Source organism: Bufo bufo, chromosome 3 (genome assembly GCF_905171765.1).
Source record: "Bufo bufo chromosome 3, aBufBuf1.1, whole genome shotgun sequence".
NCBI lineage: Eukaryota > Metazoa > Chordata > Amphibia > Anura > Bufonidae > Bufo > Bufo bufo.
In genome coordinates, this window is record NC_053391.1 from 210,620,661 (window position 1) to 210,642,116 (window position 21,456).

General features: G+C 42.9%; 1 protein-coding gene across 3 annotated transcripts in view; it reads right to left on the bottom strand.

Moving 5' to 3' along the window:
- The window catches only part of PHTF1 (putative homeodomain transcription factor 1), a 281,946-nt gene that overhangs the window by 61,371 nt on the left and 199,119 nt on the right, over nucleotides 1–21,456 (bottom strand). For all 3 annotated transcript variants that reach the window (XM_040423902.1, XM_040423901.1, XM_040423900.1), the window contains one exon: nucleotides 15,191–15,460. In XM_040423902.1, the coding sequence (XP_040279836.1) occupies nucleotides 15,191–15,460 (270 nt within the window). The remainder of the gene's footprint in view (nucleotides 1–15,190; nucleotides 15,461–21,456) is intronic.

Consider the following 21,456-nt stretch of genomic DNA (forward strand, 5'->3'; position numbering starts at 1 on the left):
CCAGAGCTGGACCGATCACATGCGGGCCTTGCTGAGAGCGGTCGACCAATGGACCACAGGATTGGAGCTCACCACCGTCCAGCAGCTGAAGGAGCTCATCGCCACAGAACAGTTCTTGTGGAATTGCCCGGAGAACCTACAGCAGTACCTCCGCGACCAAAGGCCAAAGGGAGCCTCTGCAACAGCAGCCCTGGTCGATGAATACACCAACAACAGGACTTCAGAGGCCTGGAAACCTGTTGGCTGGAGAGGGGGTAAGACACACTCTGCCCCTGCCCCTATGCACCAGCCCCGGCTTCACTTTCCACGTCGGTGGGGGAACGACTTTGCCACCTGTGTAAACAGCCAGGACACTTCAAGGCCACGTGTCCCCAGCACCCGAGGGACCCGTCCCAGTCATCGACCCGGAAACCGTCCACTGTGTTGTATGTGGGTGGGGGTGGTGGGAGGTCCCTTGACAATGTTCAACCGGTCACCGTGGGCCAGACCATGGCCATGGGACTTAGAGACACCGGCACCGAGATGACACTGGTATGGCCTGAACTGGTGGCACCCCTTGATTTACTGCCCGGGAGATCCCTTACTGTCTCCGATGTTGGAGGAGTAGAACCGGCACTGTCCGTCGCCATGGTCTATTTGGACTGGGGCGCCGGTCGAGGAGTAAGGGAGGTGGGGGTATCCGCAAATATCCCCACCAGAGCTGGGGATGGACCTGGGGCGGCTTGTGTCTAAGCACGTGGTCACTGACACCCCGAGGTCCGATTCCACAGAATGTGATGTAATGTCCCCCCCTGATGATACTGTGAATGTACCTAACATGCATATTGATGGGGATGTGGGGGTGGGGGATGTAATGTGTACCTCTCCCCTTAGTGGGGAGAGGGTCATTCCTGCCAGCTGTGCTGAGGCCCCAGGGTGTGGCCAACAAGCCTGCTGGAACCTGTTGTCCTCCGGTGTGGTGACTGAGGAGACAAGCAGGGGGCAGACAGCTGCGGGTGAGGAGGATGCAAATGAGGTCAGAGCTGTCCCATGAGAACTAGGGCTGCCATGTAAAGCTTCAGTGTAGGGTTCCTCCACAACTGGGATCAGAAAGTAGTGGCCAATAGGATAGAGAAAGGCGCTCATAGGGTGAGTAAGTTCAAAAAATCAAATTTCTAATAAAATAAATAGTTTGCTCACCTATTGCGGTTGCATCAATTGGATGCAACTGCAATGAAGGTCGAGTGTAGATGAGTAACAGTTGGTGCAGCCTAGATTCGTCCGATCGCCTTGGGCAGGAGCCACCCTGCCACTCGGGTAACGGTATGAAGAAAAGTACGCTAGACCTTAGGTAGAGCATATGGACCACAGAGGGCGCACAAAACAACCGGTCATAGGCAATATTTCGGTTTCAGCAGTATTCCATTTATTCGTGAGACAACGCGTTTCGGGGTCCTAGAGTCCCCTTTATCAAGTCTAAAATAAAGGTTAGTAAAAAAGAGGAAACATGTATTGGAAAAACACAAAATATGTCTTATGTGTATATATATATATAAAATATAGTATCAAAGATATATAGGAAAAATACTAAATAAAAAATAAATAAATAATAAAGTTAAATGAAATAGATTGTAAAACAAAAACAAAAATGTTTTTATACTGATACTTTATAATAATATCTCTACTGTGAGACTGATCTGTATGTTATATATTGATAGCACCAATGCAAGCCACTAGCATAAAAGGACCATATACAGATGTAGATCTTTAATACGGATGAGTATACATGAAGATCAACTACAAACCCCTTGGTGTACCTAGTGCTCATGATATAAAAAAAAGGGGGGGGGGGGGGCTAGTTGCTTTTAATCCATAGTAGAAAAGCATGCAAAGCTGATAGTTTCCATACGTTTGAAGAAAGACACTATGGGATGTGGAAAGAAGCTATGGCAGATATAATGTGACGTGTCCACTGGCAAACAGGGGGTATTAATGTAGATATATATTATATATATATTATATTAGTCAACTAACAGGAGGTGGCAGCTCAAACCAAAAGTTGCAATTACCAGACAAATGCATAATGTAATGCCGAAAATGTAATGCTTCAATATACTCCATATTACCTGAGCCGGATGAGCTGGAAGGATGCCGCGGCTCGTTTACAGAGGCACGTGTAGAACGCTGACCCCTTCAGTACCCGCGCTGCTACAGATAAGGGGGAGTGAATGGGAGGGCCTGCCAGGGTCCATAGGAGGAGCGTACATTGGGGGGGGGGGGGGCGTAGTTAAGGGGAGAGCACGGAGGCCCAAGAGAGGAGGTGAATGGGAGGGCCTGCCTGGGTTTGTGGGTGGAGCATCCGTACGGAAGTGGTGGCCTAGTGACCGGCAGGTAGTAGTACTTGGCAGTCTCGTCTATTCTGACCACGTCACACCAGGGGTTTCAGGTGGCACTAGGGGCTAGCGCCAGCTTAAAAGCTCTCACAGAGCAGGTGGCCACGGCCTCCCTTGGATTCAGACCTCCAGATGGCGGTCTGGGACCAAGGACGGTTGTGCCAGGAAACTGTCCAACAGGGCTCACCAGAGGCGTGGACTAGGGACCGACAATTTGTGGTACCTTATCCGTTCAGGGTGGAATTTCTGTGGGCTGCGCATGAGATTCCGGTGACCAGATACCCAGGGGCCGCTAAGACAGAGGCCTGGATGGGAGATGTAGCCACCCCTGGGGCGTCCGTCATCGAGTGTGTCATGCGCTTCCAGGAAAAGGAGCAGGCCTTGTCGTGGTTGGTAAGACAGTATGGGGCAAGCGCAGATCGACCAGAAGTGGATACAACCAGGAGGCTTGTGAGAGGACCCACCACGTGGGTCAGCAAACGTGGATAGGGACAAGCTTCAGACGGCCTGGGAAGGCCCGTACCTCGCACACCAGCGGCTTAATGCCAGGATGTACCTGGTCACGCTGGACCACGCCCGGGGAAGGCAGAAGGCCTTCCCTATGAACCTATTGCAGGCGCATCAGGAGCGGGAGGCAGGTGCCCTCCCGGAATGCCGCCCCTTCCAGGAAAAGTTAACCAAAAAGCCCGGAAGGACGGAGTCCACCGAGATGCCCTTGGGCATGTAGTGTTCCCCTGTTACTTCTAAGCGGATGGTCCACCTGCTTAAGAGACTCGAAGGGTACAAGGCCGGGTACCTGGAGATTGTTACCATCTTCGGTCCCACAGGGGAGGATCCCCGGAAGTATCTGGCGCAGATGCTCGGGCAGATCTGCCAGGCAGGCTTGACCATTACGCCAGCAATGTGCCAGCTGGGCATAAGTGAGGGGCCCCGGGCAGGTGGGGAAGCTTCAGAACTGAAGCCCAGGAGAGGAGATGCCAGCGCATCCTGGCTCACCCTCCATGACAAGAACCCGGTGATGTCCTTCCTGGGCACCGCCGGGTACTATGGTGGGTTCGTGCCCCACTACAGTAGCCTGGTGAGGCCCCTGACGGACCGCACCAGGAAGAAGCGGCCCTCCGCAGTCGCTTGGACAACCGACTGCAAGACGGACTTCCAGGCGCTGAAGGACGCCCTTCCCAGCTTCCCAGTACCACAGGCAGCCGACTTCACATGGCCATTTGTAGTACCGACTGTCGCCAGTAATTGTGGCCTTAGTATCTTGCTCAGTCTAGGTGACTCTATTCCTCAGGAACGAATGGAAGGTGGGTACACAGGAGACTGGCAATCCAGCCGTACCACTTTGCCATTCGCCACCAGAGAGGGTGCGGAGGGGCGCACAGGGAAACACAGGAATGTGCTTCCCCTAGCGCCCTCTAAAGGGGGAAGGTGTGAGGAATATGGATTATCATTTACTGGCAGCCCTGATTGTCATTTGATTCACCTTTTGGCATGTACACAGTCAGTGTACATGCAAAATATGTTCTCACCCCCAGCCATCTGCTGTCAGCTAGCAAGGGAGAAAGCCTCAGGGGTCCAGGCTTCAAGGAGGCCCCACGTGGATAAAGTCACACCTCAACCAGCCAGTTTGGAGGCAAGCTAATCCTGTAGGAAAAAACCCCAGCAGGAGGTCTCAGCCCTTGCCCAGGATCAATGATACCTCCCAGACATGTTGGAACCTACATTTCATGAGGAATTATGAATTGTCCATCCATCACAGGCATAATTCGGTTATCTTTTTGCGATCCTGGGGCAAAGCCAAACATCCACGTGGTCCTGGCTTGATGCTAGGATGCCCGGGAGGGGAGATAGACATATCTCCCCACAGAAACCACATAGCGGCACCATGTTTGGACTCTAGTTGTAGCCGGAACCCAGGTGGATCAATTGGGCCCAGGATCATATTCCTGCGACATTCTGGTCTGGGGCTAGGAGCCCTAAGGGGTTTTATGGGTCATTTTCTGCCAGCACCAGAGAAGGAGGAGTGGACCCTACCCATAGGCGGGGAGGGGTGCTGCCGGCTACAGGTCTTAAGCCCATGCAAGCCAGCTGGCGGTGTCTTTTCTGAAGGGGGTCACATCGTGCCAATGTGTTTGGAGAGACCGGGAACCAGCTGACATAACTGTCCCCAAGTGACTGCGGCCAAGGACTATTCCACCCTCATAACTCAAAGGAACTTTCATCTACCAGGTAGCTGACTTTTGCTCTGCTTAACCCTGTTTTACCTATATCACCTGTATCTGCAACCTCAGACCACTGTATATATTCTCTGTGTATATTGTGGCATCTAGTGTGCCCTTAAGGCGATTAAATATATAATTTAATCTTGTGCTATCTTGTATCTCGATCACAAATCCCCACGTCCGTGTTTCGGCCTAGTTATAAGCTACCGCGGGTTGGTTTCTCACCCTATATAATCCCGTTAGCGGACCGGGCTTATATCAAACGAGAAGCTGATGGCAGATCATGTGATAGACCATGTGATGAACGCAGTGACATCATCAAAGGTCCTATTCCTCACAGATGAAGACAGAATAGATGCAGGCTGCGCGAACAAGTGGATTAACCACCTCAGCCCCCAGTGCTTAAACACCCTGAAAGACCAGGCCACTTTTTACACTTCTGACCTACACTACTTTCACCGTTTATTGCTCGGTCATGCAACTTACCACCCAAATGAATTTTACCTCCTTTTCTTCTCACTAATAGAGCTTTCATTTGGTGGTATTTCATTGCTGCTGACATTTTTACTTTTTTGTTATTAATCGAAATTTAACGATTTTTTTTGCAAAAAAATGACATTTTTCACTTTCAGTTGTAAAATTTTGCAAAAAAAACGAGATCCATATATAAATTTTGCTCTAAATTTATTGTTCTACATGTCTTTGATAAAAAAAAAATGTTTGGGTAAAAAAAAATGGTTTGGGTAAAAGTTATAGCGTTTACAAACTATGGTACAAAAATGTGAATTTCCGCTTTTTGAAGCAGCTCTGACTTTCTGAGCACCTGTCATGTTTCCTGAGGTTCTACAATGCCCAGACAGTACAAACACCCCACAAATGACCCCATTTCGGAAAGTACACACCCTAAGGTATTCGCTAAAGGGCATAGTGAGTTCATAGAACTTTTTATTTTTTGTCACAAGTTAGCGGAAAATGATGATTTTTTTTTTTTTCTTACAAAGTCTCATATTCCACTAACTTGTGACAAAAAAATAAAAACTTCCATGAACTCACTATGCCCATCAGCGAATACCTTGGGGTCTCTTCTTTCCAAAATGGGGTCACTTGTGGGGTATTTATACTGCCCTGGCATACTAGGGGCCCAAATGTGTGGTAAGGAGTTTGAAATCAAATTCTGTAAAAAATGACCTGTGAAATCCGAAAGGTGCTCTTTGGAATATGGGCCCCTTTGCCCACCTAGGCTGCAAAAAAGTGTCACACATCTGGTATCTCCGTACTCAGGAGAAGTTGGGGAATGTGTTTTGGGGTGTCATTTTACATATACCCATGCTGGGTGAGAGAAATATCTTGGCAAAAGACAACTTTTCCCATTTTTTTATACAAAGTTGGCATTTGACCAAGATATTTATCTCACCCAGCATGGGTATATGTAAAAAGACACCCCAAAACACATTCCTCAACTTCTCCTGAATACAGAGATACCAGATGTGTGACACTTTTTTGCAGCCTAGGTGGGCAAAGGGGCCCATATTCCAAAGAGCACCTTTCGGATTTCACAGGTCATTTTTTACAGAATTTGATTTCAAACTCCTTACCACACATTTGGGCCCCTAGAATGCCAGGGCAGTATAACTACCCCACAAGTGACCCCATTTTGGAAAGAAGACACCCCAAGGTATTCCGTGAGGGGCATGGCAAGTTCCTAGAATTTTTTATTTTTTGTCACAAGTTAGTGGAAAATGATGATTTTTTATTTTTTTTCATACAAAGTCTCATATTCCACTAACTTGTGACAAAAAATAAAAACTTCCATGAACTCACTATGCCCATCAGCGAATACCTTGGGGTCTCTTCTTTCCAAAATGGGGTCACTTGTGGGGTATTTATACTGCCCTGGCATTCTAGGGGCCCAAATGTGTGGTAAGGAGCTTGAAATCAAATTCTGTGAAATCCGAAAGGTGCTCTTTGGAATATGGGCCCCTTTGCCCACCTAGGCTGCAAAAAAGTGTCACACATCTGGTATCTCTGTATTCAGGAGAAGTTGAGGAATGTGTTTTGGGGTGTCTTTTTACATATACCCATGCTGGGTGAGATAAATATCTTGGTCAAATGCCAACTTTGTATAAAAAAATGGGAAAAGTTGTCTTTTGCCAAGATATTTCTCTCACCCAGCATGGGTATATGTAAAATGACACCCCAAAACACATTCCCCAACTTCTCCTAAATACGGAGATACCAGATGTGTGACACTTTTTTGCAGCCTAGGTGGGCAAAGGGGCCCATATTCCAAAGAGCACCTTTCGGATTTCACAGGTCATTTTTTACAGAATTTGATTTCAAACTCCTTACCACACATTTGGGCCCCTAGAATGCCAGGGCAGTATAACTACCCCACAAGTGACCCCATTTTGGAAAGAAGACACCCCAAGGTATTCCGTGAGGGGCATGGCAAGTTCCTAGAATTTTTTATTTTTTGTCACAAGTTAGTGGAAAATGATGATTTTTTTTTTTTTTTCATACAAAGTCTCATATTCCACTAACTTGTGACAAAAAATAAAAACTTCCATGAACTCACTATGCCCATCAGCGAATACCTTGGGGTCTCTTCTTTCCAAAATGGGGTCACTTGTGGGGTATTTATACTGACCTGGCATTCTAGGGGCCCAAATGTGTGGTAAGGAGTTTGAAATCAAATTCTGTAAAAAATGACCTGTGAAATCCGAAAGGTGCTCTTTGGAATATGGGCCCCTTTGCCCACCTAGGCTGCAAAAAAGTGTCACACAACTGGTATCTCTGTATTCAGGAGAAGTTGGGGAATGTGTTTTGGGGTGTCTTTTTACATATACCCATGCTGGGTGAGAGAAATATCTTGGCAAAAGACAACTTTTCCCATTTTTTTATACAAAGTTGGCATTTGACCAAGATATTTCTCTCACCCAGCATGGGTATATGTAAAAAGACACCCCAAAACACATTCCTCAACTTCTCCTGAATACAGAGATACCAGATGTGTAACACTTTTTTGCAGCCTAGGTGGGCAAAGGGGCCCATATTCCAAAGAGCACCTTTCGGATTTCACAGGTCATTTTTTACAGAATTTGATTTCAAACTCCTTACAACACATTTGGGCCCCTAGAATGCCAGGGCAGTATAACTACCCCACAAGTGACCTCATTTTGGAAAGAAAAGACCCCAAGGTATTCGCTGATGGGCATAGTGAGTTCATGGAAGTTTTTATTTTTTGTCACAAGTTAGTGGAATATGAGACTTTGTATGAAAAAAAAAAAAAAAAAATCATAATTTTCCACTAACTCGTGACAAAAAATAAAAAATTCTAGGAACTTGCCATGCCCCTCACGGAATACCTTGGGGTGTCTTCTTTCCAAAATAGGGTCACTTGTGGGGTAGTTATACTGCCCTGGCATTTTCCAGGGGCCCTAATGTGTGGTAAGTAGGTAAATGACCTGTAAAAATCCTAAAGGTGCTCTTTGGAATATGGGCCCCTTTGCCCACCTAGGCTGCAAAAAAGTGTCACACATGTGGTATCGCCGTATTCAGGAGAAGTTGGGGAATGTGTTTTGGGGTGTCATTTTACATATACCCATGCTGGGTGAGAGAAATATCTTGGCAAAAGACAACTTTTCCCATTTATTTTATACAAAGTTGGCATTTGACCAAGATATTTCTCTCACCCAGCATGGGTATATGTAAAATGACACCCCAAAACACATTCCCCAACTTCTCCTGAGTACGGCGATACCAGATGTGTGACACTTTTTTGCAGCCTAGATGCGCAAAGGGGCCCAAATTCCTTTTAGGAGGGCATTTTTAGACATTTGGATACCAGACTTCTTCTCACGCTTTTGGGCCCCTAGAATGCCAGGGCAGTATAAATACCCCACATGTGACCCCATTTTGGAAAGAAGACACCCCAAGGTATTCAATGAGGGGCATGGCGAGTTCATAGAATTTTTTTTTTTTTGGCACAAGTTAGCGGAAATTGATATTTTTTATTTTTTTCGCACAAAGTCTCCCGTTCCGCTAACTTGGGACAAAAATTTCAATCTTTCATGGACTCAATATGCCCCTCACGGAATACCTGGGGGTGTCTTCTTTCCGAAATGGGGTCACGCATACATACTGCCCTGGCATTCTAGGGGCCCTAAAGCGTGAGAAGAAGTCTGGAATATAAATGTCTAAAAAATTTTGCGCATTTGGATTCCGTGAGGGGTATAGTGAGTTCATGTGAGATTTTATTTTTTCACACAAGTTAGTGGAATATGAGACTTTGTAAGAAAAAAAATATATAATTCCGCTAACTTGGGCCAAAAAAAATGTCTGAATGGAGCCTTACAGAGGGTGATCAATGACAGGGGGGGTGATCAATGACAGGGGGGGTGATCAATGACAGGGGGTGATCAGAGAGTCTATATGGGGTGATCACCACAGTCATTGATCACGCCCCTGTAAGGCTCCATTCAGATGTCCGTATGTGTTTTGCGGATCCGATCCATGTATCCGTGGATCCGTAAAAATCATACGGACATCTGAATGCAGCATGACAGGGGGGGTGATCAATGACAGGGGGGGGTGATCAATGACAGGGGGGTGATCAGGGAGTCTATATGGGGTGATCACCCCCCCTGGAAGGCTCCAGGGAGACGCCTGTATGTGTTTTGCGAATCCGATCCATCTATCAGTGGATCCGTAAAAATTATGCGGACATCTGAATGGAGCTTTACAGGGGGTTGATCAATGACAGGGGTGTAATCAATGACAGGGGGGTGATCAGGGAGTCTATATGGGGTGATAACCACAGTCATTGATCACGCCCTGTAAGGCTTCATTCAGACGTCCGTATGCGTTTTGCGGATCCGATCCATCTATCAGTGGATCCGTAAAAATCATGCGGACATCTGAATGGAGCTTTACAGGGGGTTGATCAATGACAGGGGTGTAATCAATGACAGGGGGGTGATCAGGGAGTCTATATGGGGTGATCAGGGGCTAATAAGGGGTTAATAAGTGACGGGGGGGGGGGTGTAGTGTAGTGTAGTGGTGCTTGGTGGGACTTTACTGAGCTACCTGTGTCCTCTGGTGGTCGATCCAAACAAAGGGGACCACCAGAGGACCAGGTAGCAGGTATATTAGACGCTGTTATCAAAACAGCGTCTAATATACCTGTTAGGGGTTAAAAAAAAACACATCTCCAGCCTGCCAGCGAACGATCGCCGCTGGCAGGCTGGAGATCCACTCTCTTACCTTCCGTTCCTGTGAGCGCACGCGCCTGTGTGCGCGCGTTCACAGGAAATCCCGGCTCACGCGAGATGACGCGTATATGCGTCGCTGAGCGCAGGGCTGCCACCTCCGGAACGCGAATCTGCGTACAGTGGTCCGGAGGTGGTTAAGGTGAGTTAAATTATTATTATTTATTTTTTTAACCCCTCCAGCCCTATTGTACTATGCATTCTGTATTCAGAATGCTATTATTTTCCCTTATTACCATGTTATAAGGGGAAATAATACAATCTACAAACCTTGAACCAAACCTGAACTTCTGTGAAGAAGTTTGGGTCTGGGTACCACATTCAGTTTTTTATCACGCGCGTGCAAAACGCATTGCACCCGCTGAACAACGGAACGCATTCGCAGTCAAAACTGACTGCAATTGCGTACCTACTCGCGCGGGTTTTCCGCAACGCATCAGGACCTTATCCAGACACGCTCGTGTGAAAGAGGCCGAAGACATGGTAAATGTAATGCGTGTGTACATGTGTCTATTATGTGTGTCATGTGTATGAATGTATATACCTGTAATAACTATTGCATGTATATATATATATATATATATATATATATATATATATAGAAAAGGGAAAAAGGGCAGCACTCCACTGGATTAAAATAAAATAAACTTTATTTACCCAAAGGCTGTAGCGACGTTTCGGCTCTTACACAGGAGCCTTCCTCATATATGTGTGTATGAGTAATATGTAACATGACAACACCTGTACATGTGTGATGTTTGTGTATAATATTTGCATACTATGTAAATATATTTTTTGTATGTCTTTTTGGTTGGTTCAGGTTCGCCGCATTTTTCAAAAAGTTCGGTTTGGACCCAAATCGGTTTGGGCCGAATTAAATTGGTTTCAATTGCCCTGGAAATTGGTATATAACACCCTGTAATCTCCTAGAACTCCAAATGTTTAGGAAAATGTATATTTTTGTTTATTTTTTATGATTTTTTTTCTTTTTCCCTCCCCCTTCCTAAGGTCTGCTTTTTCATATTAAAAAAATTGTCCCTTATCGGGGCAGGTGATGTTTAAAAAAGTGGCTTGGGTGACCAAGCGTCCAAAAATTATGCCTTGACAGGGTCAGAATGCCTGCTTATACCACGCGCACAAGTGTTGATTGTCAAAGGAACAGTGGCTTGTTGAGAACGAGCCTAAAAAAATTCTCACTTATAACTTGGAGCAGCAGCAGTGCAGTGTGGATGTGGAAAGAGTACGGTATAGATACAGTGGCATGCGGACACTAAAGTAGGGGCAGCAGAAGCAGCATAGCATGGAACATACAAGGCTCTCTATAGGTGGTAGTGGTAGTAGTGGCTGATGCGTAGTGTTAATAGTGGTGGCAGTAAGGGACTAGCAGCGAGGAGCAGCAGCTAAGGCGGCAGCCACAGCCATTTTGTATATGTTGGCAGGCAAGCAACAGCATGATCATGACAGCAGCAGCCTTACAGAAGATGATGGTATGCAGGCAGCAGCAGTGGCATGGTGGTGCCAGTGGCTTGATGGAGGCATCAGAACATGCTGGTAGGCAGGCTGCAGCAGTGGCATGATGGAGGCAGCCGCATCAGCCATATGGAGCATGTTAGTAGGAAGGCAGCAGTGGCATGATACAGGCAGCAGCAGCTGTACAGCACATGATGGTAGTTAGGCAGCAGCAGTGGCATGAAGGTAGCAGCGGCATGACGCATGTAGCAGCAGCAGCCGTATAGAACATAATGGTTGGCAGGCCGCAGCATTGGCAAGATGGCAGCAGTGATGGAGGCAGCAGCAAGAGTCATACAGAACATGATGGTAGGCATAGTTGAGTAAACCCTATGGCCGATGGATGGTTACTGCACTTCTGCGAGTGAAGTTGCATGGGCAGAAAGAACTTAGTTTTCACTGCATATCAGAACTGGACTCCCGCTGATTGGCAAAGGGTTGCTTTCTGCTTCATCCCATGGATAGACGTTGGGATATCAGGCGAGAAACATCAGAGAAAAAATAACCTGCAGCCATTGCTGGAAGTATACAAGCTGGTGGTCACAGAGTTATGGTCTGGGGAATGTTTTCATGACATTATCTGTCCCACTCATCCATGTGGAAGGCATGATCAACTGATTTGGGTATGAATCCATCTTTGCAGATAATGTGCACCCATATATGCTGATTGTCTTCCCTGAGGCGGATCAGATCTTCCAGCAACACAATGCACCATCTCACACGGCTAGAAATGTCAACACTGGTTGGAAGAGCATGAACAAGAATTCCAAGTACTACCCTGGCCAACTAATTTCCCAGACTTGAACCCAATTGAGCATCTGAGACAGCATGGCCCTGCGCCTTATTGAATCACTCCTAGCCCGTCTAGCTGCTGTCTGTGCTGCATATGACGGTTGCTCTGGATATGAACTGGTGGTTATAATAATGTGACTCGACTGTGCATTTTAAAGGAGTTGTCCAGGCACATTGTCCACCTAATTTGACACCTGCCGGTAAATTTCCAAATCTACTGTATGACGTCCAGTGAGTATTATGTACAGGTCCTATTCTAAAATGGGAACTGTGCACGAAACTGGTGCCTCTGCAACTGTAGCGCAGTTGAATTTCTACACAGCCAGTATCAGATCAGACCCTTTTGAAGAGTCATAATTTCCAAGGTGTTTTACACAGAAAACGGTTTAAATATTATACATAAGACAATAGACACATGAAAAAATACTGAGGTACATTGCATTGTAATAATACAGTTATATTTGCATGGTGTGTCTAAGACTGAGGTTTCTGGACCCACATCTGAAGATATCAGCATGCAGCAATCACAATGACTATTATTTTTTAATGACTACCTTTTTCCAGTTAATTGTACAATGCATGTAAGTACAGGTTTCCCAAGTTATACAATAAGTAAATGTTTGTCTCATGTTACTTTATACATGTCCTGTTGTTATTTAGAAATTGTTACCATTTGGCAGATTCTATAGATTTTTTAAATAAGAATATACAGGGAAATTTCCACAATCTGGCATATAATAATCCATAAAATACAGTAATGTGGCATGATATAATGTGGAATTTCACAAGATATTAATCTTAAATTATAGCTGCCTATTTTTCATTATCATTTAATTTTGTGTTTTCTCTTTGACTCACTAACCTTACAGGTCGTTTTTATGTACTTATTTATTCATGTTCAAAATGCAGAATATCTGATTATTTGGCAGATATCAATTCCTTTTAATTACTGTATTCTACTATAACTGCACCAAATATATTAAAGGGCATCTGTCAGGAGGATCTACCCTGTCAAACTAGGCATAATAGGGCTGCCGCAGCTGATTGGCTCCATCCGGTTCTTCCCTTGATTCATGGTGCATTTAGGAGAAATCAGATTTATACACAATTAGGTCTTAAATGCACTAAGAAGCAGGAGCTAGCCACTTAGTGCAAAGTTTAGCTTTCCCTTAACATCTCTGCCAGGGGAGATATCAAATCAGATGCCTGGTCTTGACAATCAAGTGTTTTGGAAAGCAGAGGGAAAGAGATAAGGTGGCATGGTAGAATAAAGTATAGTTGTGCACACCTCATCTGGAATAATACAGCTTTCGCATGTATCACCTGATTGTTTTAATTTTTTTTTATAAACTGTCATTATTCGATTAAATATTAATCAACATATTATACATGCGAAAGCTGTATTATTCCAGATGAGGTGTGCACAACTATACTTTATTCTATATTGACTCCTTCATATAGACTGGGTGTGTCTATATCAGTTGTAGCACGCAATCCATACACAACAGTGCAGTGAGCCACCACAAATCACCAATAATAAGGTGGCATGGGCCTGCCCTTGGTTCACTACTGCACTTAAGCCCTAGTTTGTGTATTGTTTAAAACACTAATAAGGGGGAGATTTATCAAAGGTTTTTTTTTTATAGCAACCAATCAGATTCCATATTTCATTCTCCAAATAAGTTCTGAAAAATCAGTCTGTAATCTAGTTTTTATGGGCAACTAAGTCAGTTTTCCTTTACTCCACTTTTGAAAAAATTCTCCTATTTCTTCTAGATGTCACAATAGATCTGGGGAATGAAGGCATCACTTTAATCAGCTGAGAAAGCCCTACCAGGCATTGACTGGTTTGATATTGTTGATTCTGATGACAGATGACCTTTAAGGTTCAGAGGAGTAGCCAGTGGAGGGTTAGGTGTTATGGGTTTTTTGAGGGCATCTCTGCCTTGGTCAGAGTATATGGATACAGGGCTAGGACAGTGAACTGAATCTGAAGGAAAGCTCATCTACAACTCTACTCCCTTATCAAATGGGGTATTGAATGCAGATTGATGGGGGGACTAACATTTTTGTATGCACTTTAAGTGAATGGATGTATTGTATGACCCTTTATATAGGGTATTTTAAGCTGTTACTTGAATAGAATGTGGAGCTACAAGTGTCAGCTTGAAGCCCCCATCAGAAGATAATGGAATTTTATTTCATTTTATTTCACTGTATTTTACTTTATTCTATTTTTACTTTATAATAGTCCTTGGGGGACAAACTGACTCCCAGTAATACCAATTCCGATCCTGGAATTCAGCTCCAGTTAGGAATCCATGACTATGTATTATAGATCCCTCACTGTCCCAGAAATCACAGCTCCATCAGAGATGACTCCTATATAAGGAAGTTGTTTGACACTCACTGTTCAACCACTAAAGAAGGGTCACTTTCAGCCCCGAAACGCGTCTGGCATTGGACAGTGAGGGATCGAATTTCAGCTGAGTAGACGATAATACCAACATAACACAGCGGACTTGTCTGTTATATTCAGCGAAAGCAGGAGGAGAGCCGGTGGAATATAAGGACCCAGTTCCCTGCAAACTCCCGGTACCTCTGAACTTGGATTGAGGTTACAATATAGCCCCGTTGAGGATTGATACAGAGGGACATATGAGAGTGAATGACATATGACATCATATGTAACGATCATATTTTAAAGTGTTTATGCTGTTGTTTTTTTAGGACATATCTGTACATTTTAATGATTTCGCATCTACATATTTCCTAGTTTTATGCAATTTATAATAAATCGTTTTATTTACTGTCCATTAGTCATTAGTTTTATTTGCTGTCCATTAGTGGTCAGATATAGAGTGCCCCCCACTGTCTATCCAGAAAATAGGAAAGGGTCTGAAGACTTTCAGAACACACTATACATAACTAAGGAAATGGGGCAAAAGCCGAATGAATTCTAACATGGAACATGCCTCTGAAACTTCTAGTAAGTCGTCATGAACATACAAATATATACTATTCTTACCTGTTTATATGTTCGTTCTGCCACGCACATCATGAAGAAGAATATCCATGTGAGACAGATGCGAAGCACCAGATTAATGAATGACATAATGAAGAGCAGAGGTGTTGGGGGTCCACCACAGAAGATTGCCAGATACTCCTTGCTGGTCAGTGAAAAGATCTTTTCCATGTCCCGTTGACATAAATGAAAGCAAAAAGGGAATGCACTCAAAGCCAGAGTGACCATATTTCCTAGCATCTGGTATCCCACACCATGTTCATAGGAGCCAACCTGGACATGACAAAACAAACTATCAGTTTTTATTTAAAATACAATTACAAAGCATCCTACACCACTCTGTTACTTTGATTCTTATAGCAACATGTCTGCTTAGTGTACGGCAAGGTTTTACTATTTTTGCTACATTTGTAAATGTATATATGTATGTTGCAGAAAACCTTTTTAAAGAAATAGTAAATTAAAGTAAAAACTAAATGTGGAAAAAAATGATTATAATTGCCTCAATCTGTAAGAGACATATGGAGAATGTCATTGCTTATATGCGTCTCAGCCTCTTTTTTCTGACGTAGTGCTTTGTGCTACACCATATTACAGAGGTATTCACCCCTAATACTTCTATATGGCATCCAATAGAACATGGCATGATCTTTTTCTTCAAGATTCCATATAATTTAGCCAGAAAAAAAATGTTTGTATATCTCTATATAAAATTGTAGTTACACCCACAGATTGTTATGAGCTCATAGACTAAAATGGACGGCATTATCACTACCACACAAGTTTTTTTTAGCAGAGATATTATATGGTTGTGTGCATAACGCCTAAAAGACTACTTTTAGGAACATTGGAGCAAAAAAAGAAAAATGGCATGAAGGGTGTCGTACCTCTTTTTCCTTCAAACATTTGAGGTTATGTCATCTTAACTGGTCTAATATCATAATGATTTATTTGGAGACCAGGGGCATACATGGAAATCATAGGACACCTTCGCAAAACTCAGAATGGACCCTACTACCCACTGAGAGGTCCAACAAATGTACTACTACTGCTAGTTATTGAATCTAGGGTAGACTTAAAAATAATTACAGTCTGGACCTGCTGTTGGTCTCCAACAAATACATTGATAAATCTCTTCCACGGGGCTCAAGATTCCCCTCACGGTACAGCAGCTACCACCAGGGGAAGCTTATGGAGTATAGAATTAATAGATTATTGCATGTGCAAGGTAAGAACTTTCTTTCTTATAAAATTATTAGTAACCTATTAGTGTGCAACCACATATGTACACCCACTACTAAAGAACTCTAATCCTTGTGTAATGTTTATCCAGAACTCTATATAGTGCATTAGGAAAGTCTTCAGACCCTTTAATTTTTTTTTCTTCATGTTTTATGTTACAGCCTTGAGCTAAAATGAAAAAAATAAAAAAAATCAAGTTTTGCCGGATCAATGAGAAAGAGAAAACACAATTTTAAAAAACTGAAAACAAAACTAAACTAGAATTTCACATAGATACAAGTATTTAGAACCTTTGCTATGACACTTTAAATTTAGCTTTGGGGACCTCCCATTTTTCCTGATCATCTTTGAGAAGTTTCTACACCTCAATTGGAGTCCACCTGTGGTAAATTTAGTTGATTGTACATTATTTGGAACTGGACTCCCGCATATCAGAGCAAAACCCAAGAAAGGGTACAGAAAATTTCTGCTGCACTGGAAGTTCCAAAGAGCACATTAGCCTTCATAATTCTTCATTGAGTTGTCTGCCCCACCAACCTAAGAATTCTGGGGACAAGGGCCTTGGTAAGAGAGGTGATCAAGAACCCAGTGGTCACTCTGGCTGAGCTCCAAACATCCTGTGTGCAGATGGGAGAAACTTCCAGAAAGCAACCATCACTGTAGCATTCTATCAATTTGGGTTTGATGGTAGAGTGGCCAGAAAGAAGCCTCTCCTCAGTAAGACATGAAAGTTTACAAAAAAAAGCACCTCTCAGACAGAGAATCAAGATTCTTTGGTCTGATAAAACCAAGATGGAACTTTTTGGCTTCAATTCTAAGCATCATATTTGGAGGAAGCCAAGCACTAACATCCCTACAATGCAGTGTTTTTCAGCAGATGGGGCAGGGAGACTTGTCAGGGTTGAGGGAAAGCTGAATTGAGCACAGAGATATTCTTAATGAAAACCTGATCCAGTATTCTCTGGACCTCAGACTGGGCCGAAGGTTTACCTTCCAAGAAGACAATGACCCTAAGCACACAGACAACATAACACAAGAGTGGCTTAGGGACAACTCTATGAATGTCCTTGGGTGACCCAGCCAGAGCACTGACTTAATTCCAATCAAACAACTTTGGAGAGACCTAAAGGGCCATCCACCAATGGTCCTCATCTAGCGTGATAGAGCGTGGAGAAGATCTGCAGAGAAAAATGGCAGAAAATCCCCAAATCCAAGTGTGCAAACCTTATGGCATTATACCCAAGAAGACTGGAGGCTGTAATATCTGACAAAGGTTCTTCAACTAAGTACTGAGGGAAAAGGTCTAAATACTTATGTCAATGCAAGATTTTACTTTTTCTTTTTCAATAAATGAGGTAAGATTTCAAACATTCTGTTTTTACTTTGTTATTATGGGGTATTGAATGTAGATCGATAGGGGAAAACCTGATATTTTTATTTTAGCACAAGGCCACAACATAAAATGTAAAAAAAAGTAAAAGGGTCTGAAGACTTTCGGAATGCACTGTAGATGTTCATGGAGAAGATAAATAGTAGTGTGTTTATTTTCAATATATGAGTGGTGTTGAGTCATCGTTGTTATAAATGGCAGCAGTTATACTTTATATTCTGTACTTTCACTTATCATTCTTTGTAATTGCTCTGTTTTGTTGATCTGCCATTTCCATCCTTGCTATACAAAGAAACGGATCGAGAGAACAGCTGCTCTTAAACATGATAGGTAAATTAATTAATAGGAATCCTAATGGCATGTACATGAAGGAAGAAGATAAGTCTAGAGAATTGAGGAGCCATACATTTCATTAATGTGATAATTACTGCTTTAACCTTTTCCCTATTCACTTCACAATGCCTCACATACCCAGTTAGAATGTCAGGATGGATTCTTTGAAGGTCAGTACAACAATGAAAATGATGAATAGATCAAAGAAGCATATGGTCCTAAAACCTTGTGCAAAGTTTTGTTAAAAGAAGTGCGTTGCCTACACACAGTAGTGAACTCAATGTAAATTTGTAATTAAGAACTAGACCTTAAAGGGGTATTGTCATCTGAACACATTATGGCATAGCACTAGTATATCATAATTATCAGCACAGGTCCTACCCTAACAGCCACCAGATCTAGAAAATGAAGGGATCCTGTTGCTATTTTCTGAACAGCAGGTAACCAGGAGCATGAAGATTACTAGGACACTCAAGGTCGGTAACATAGTAACATAGTACATAAGGCCAAAAAAAGACATTTGTCCATCCAGTTCGGGCTGTCATCCTGAAAGTTGATCCAGAGGAAGGCAAAAAAAAAACTGTGAGGTAGAAGCCAATTTTCCCCACTTTAGAGGAATAAAAAAATTCCTTCCCGACTCCAATCAGGATGACTCCCTGGATCAACGACCCCTCTCTAGTAGCTATAGCCTGTAATATTATTACTCTCCAGAAATACATCCAGGCCCCTCTTGAATTCCTTTATTGTACTTACCATCACCACCTCCTCAGGCACAGAGTTCCATAGTCTCACTGCTCTTACCGTAAAGAATCCTCTTCTATGCTTGTGTACAAACCTTCTTTCCTCCAGACGCAGAGGATGTCCCCTCGTCACAGTCACACTCCTGGGGATAAATAGATGATGGGATAGATCTCTGTACTGACCCCTGATATATTTATACATAGTTATTAGATCTCCCCTCAGTCGTCTTTTTTCTAAAGTGAATAACCTTAATTTTGATAATCTTTCAGGGTACTGTAGTTGCCCCATTCCAGTTATTACTTTAGTTGACCTCCTATGGACCCTATCCAGTTCTGCTATGTCTGTCTTGTTCACAGGAGCCCAGAACTGTACACAGTACTCCATGTGTGGTCTGACTAGCGATTTGTAAAGTGGTAGGACTATGTTCTTATCATGGGCATCTATGCCCCTTTTGATGCAACCCATTATCTTATTGGCCTTGGCAGCAGCTGCCTGACACTGGTTTTTGCAGTTTAGTTTGCTGTTTATAAAAATTCCTAGATCCTTTTCCATGTCAGTGTTACCGAGTGTTTTACCATTTAGTATGTATGGGTGACTTGCATTATTCCTTCCCACGTGCATAACTTTACATTTGTCAGTGTTAAACCTCACCTGCCACTTATCTGCCCAAGCCTCCAATCTATCCAGATACCTCTGTAGCAGTATACTATCCTCTTCAGTGTTAATTACTTTACACAGTTTAGTTTCATCTGCGAAAATTGATATTTTACTATGCAAGCCTTCTACAAGATCATTAATAGATATATTTAAGAGAATAGGGCCCAATACTGACCCCTGACACTGACCCAATCTGAGTGTGTACCGTTAATAACCACCCTCTGTTTTATATCACTCAGCCAGTTACTTACCAACATACAGACGTTTTCTCCCAGTCCAAGCATTCTCATTTTATATACTAACCTTTTATGTGGTACAGTGTCAAATGCTTTGGAGAAGTCCAGATATACGACATCCATTGATACGCCGCTGTCAAGTCTAGAACTTACCTCCTCAAAGAAACTGATTAAATTAGTTTGGCATGACCGATCCCTCATGAAGCCATGCTGATATGGCGTTATTTGGTTATTTCCGTTGAGATGCTCTAAGATAGCATCTCTTAGAAAATCTTCAAACCGTTTACCCAAACAGATGTTAAACTTACCGGCCTATAGTTTCCAGGCTCTGTTTTTGGACCCTTTTTGAATATTGACACCACATTTTCTATGCGCCAATCCTGTGGAACATTCCCTGTCAGTATAGAGTCCGCAAATATCAGAAATAAGGGTCTGGCTATGACATTACTTAATTCCCTTAGGATACGATTTGTCTATTTTAATCTTTTTAAGTCGCTGTTGTACTTCTTCCTGGGTCAGACAGGACACTTTTAATAGGGAATTTATTTTCCTCAGTGAGTACATTGGAGAGAAAAAATATTTAACAGCGTTGCTTTCTCCTCGTCGCTCTCTGCGACTCCCCCCTCATTACTCTTTAAAGGGCCGACTCCTTCAGATTTATACTTTAACATTTTTATAATTGAAGAACATTTTGGGGTTAGTTTTACTCTCTTTGGCAATTAATCTCTCGGTCTCTAGTTTGGCCGCTTTTTTTTTTTTTTTTTTTACATGTTCTATTGTTTTTCAGTGCTTCCTCGCTACCCTCCTGTTTTAGTGATTTATATGCTTTCTTTTTGTCATTTATTGCTTTCTTTACAGTTCTATTTATCCACATTGGTTTATTTTTGTTCCTTAACATTTTATTCCCATACGGTATGTACCTCTCACAATGAGATTTTAGGATGCTTTTAAAGATATCCCATTTTGTGGCTGTATTTTTTTTATTTTTGAGGACTTTGTCCCAGTTAGGCCTATGGCCTCTCTTAGTTGGCTAAATTTAGCTTTTTTGAAGTTTGGTATTTTTGTTCCTCCCTGTAGAAACGCTCTATTGAATGATAATTGGAAGGTTTTTACTTTATGGTCACTATTTCCCAGGTGTCCCCCAACCTGCACGTCTGTTGTTCTGTCAGGCCTATTGGTTAATACTAAGTCCAGTATGGCCATCCCTCTAGTCGGGTCCTGAACCAGTTTGGAAAGGTAATTGTCTTTGGTTATTGCCAAGAACCTGTTTCCTTTATGGAATATACAGCTTTCAGTTTCCCAGTCTATATCTGGGTAGTTGAAGTCCCCCATAATAACCACCTCATTATGATTTTCTGTCTTGTCTATCTCGTTTAGTAGTAGATTTTCTGTGGACTCTGGTATATTAGGTGGTTTATAGTAAACTCCTATTAGTAATTTTATGTAATGATAGCATGACTATTCATATGTGGCATCTACATGGTTAATGTTACAATGACAGTAGGTGCCAGGGATTTTTATTGTAGAAATCAGAGCTTTGGGGGTATGAGATTTGACACCTAGGCATGGTTTTCCATGCCTTAAAATAACAAAAAATGCATCCTTTGAAGTGAAACTCCCCCAAATCAGCTATTTAATATTCCAGGTTCTCCCACACTCCCAAAATTATC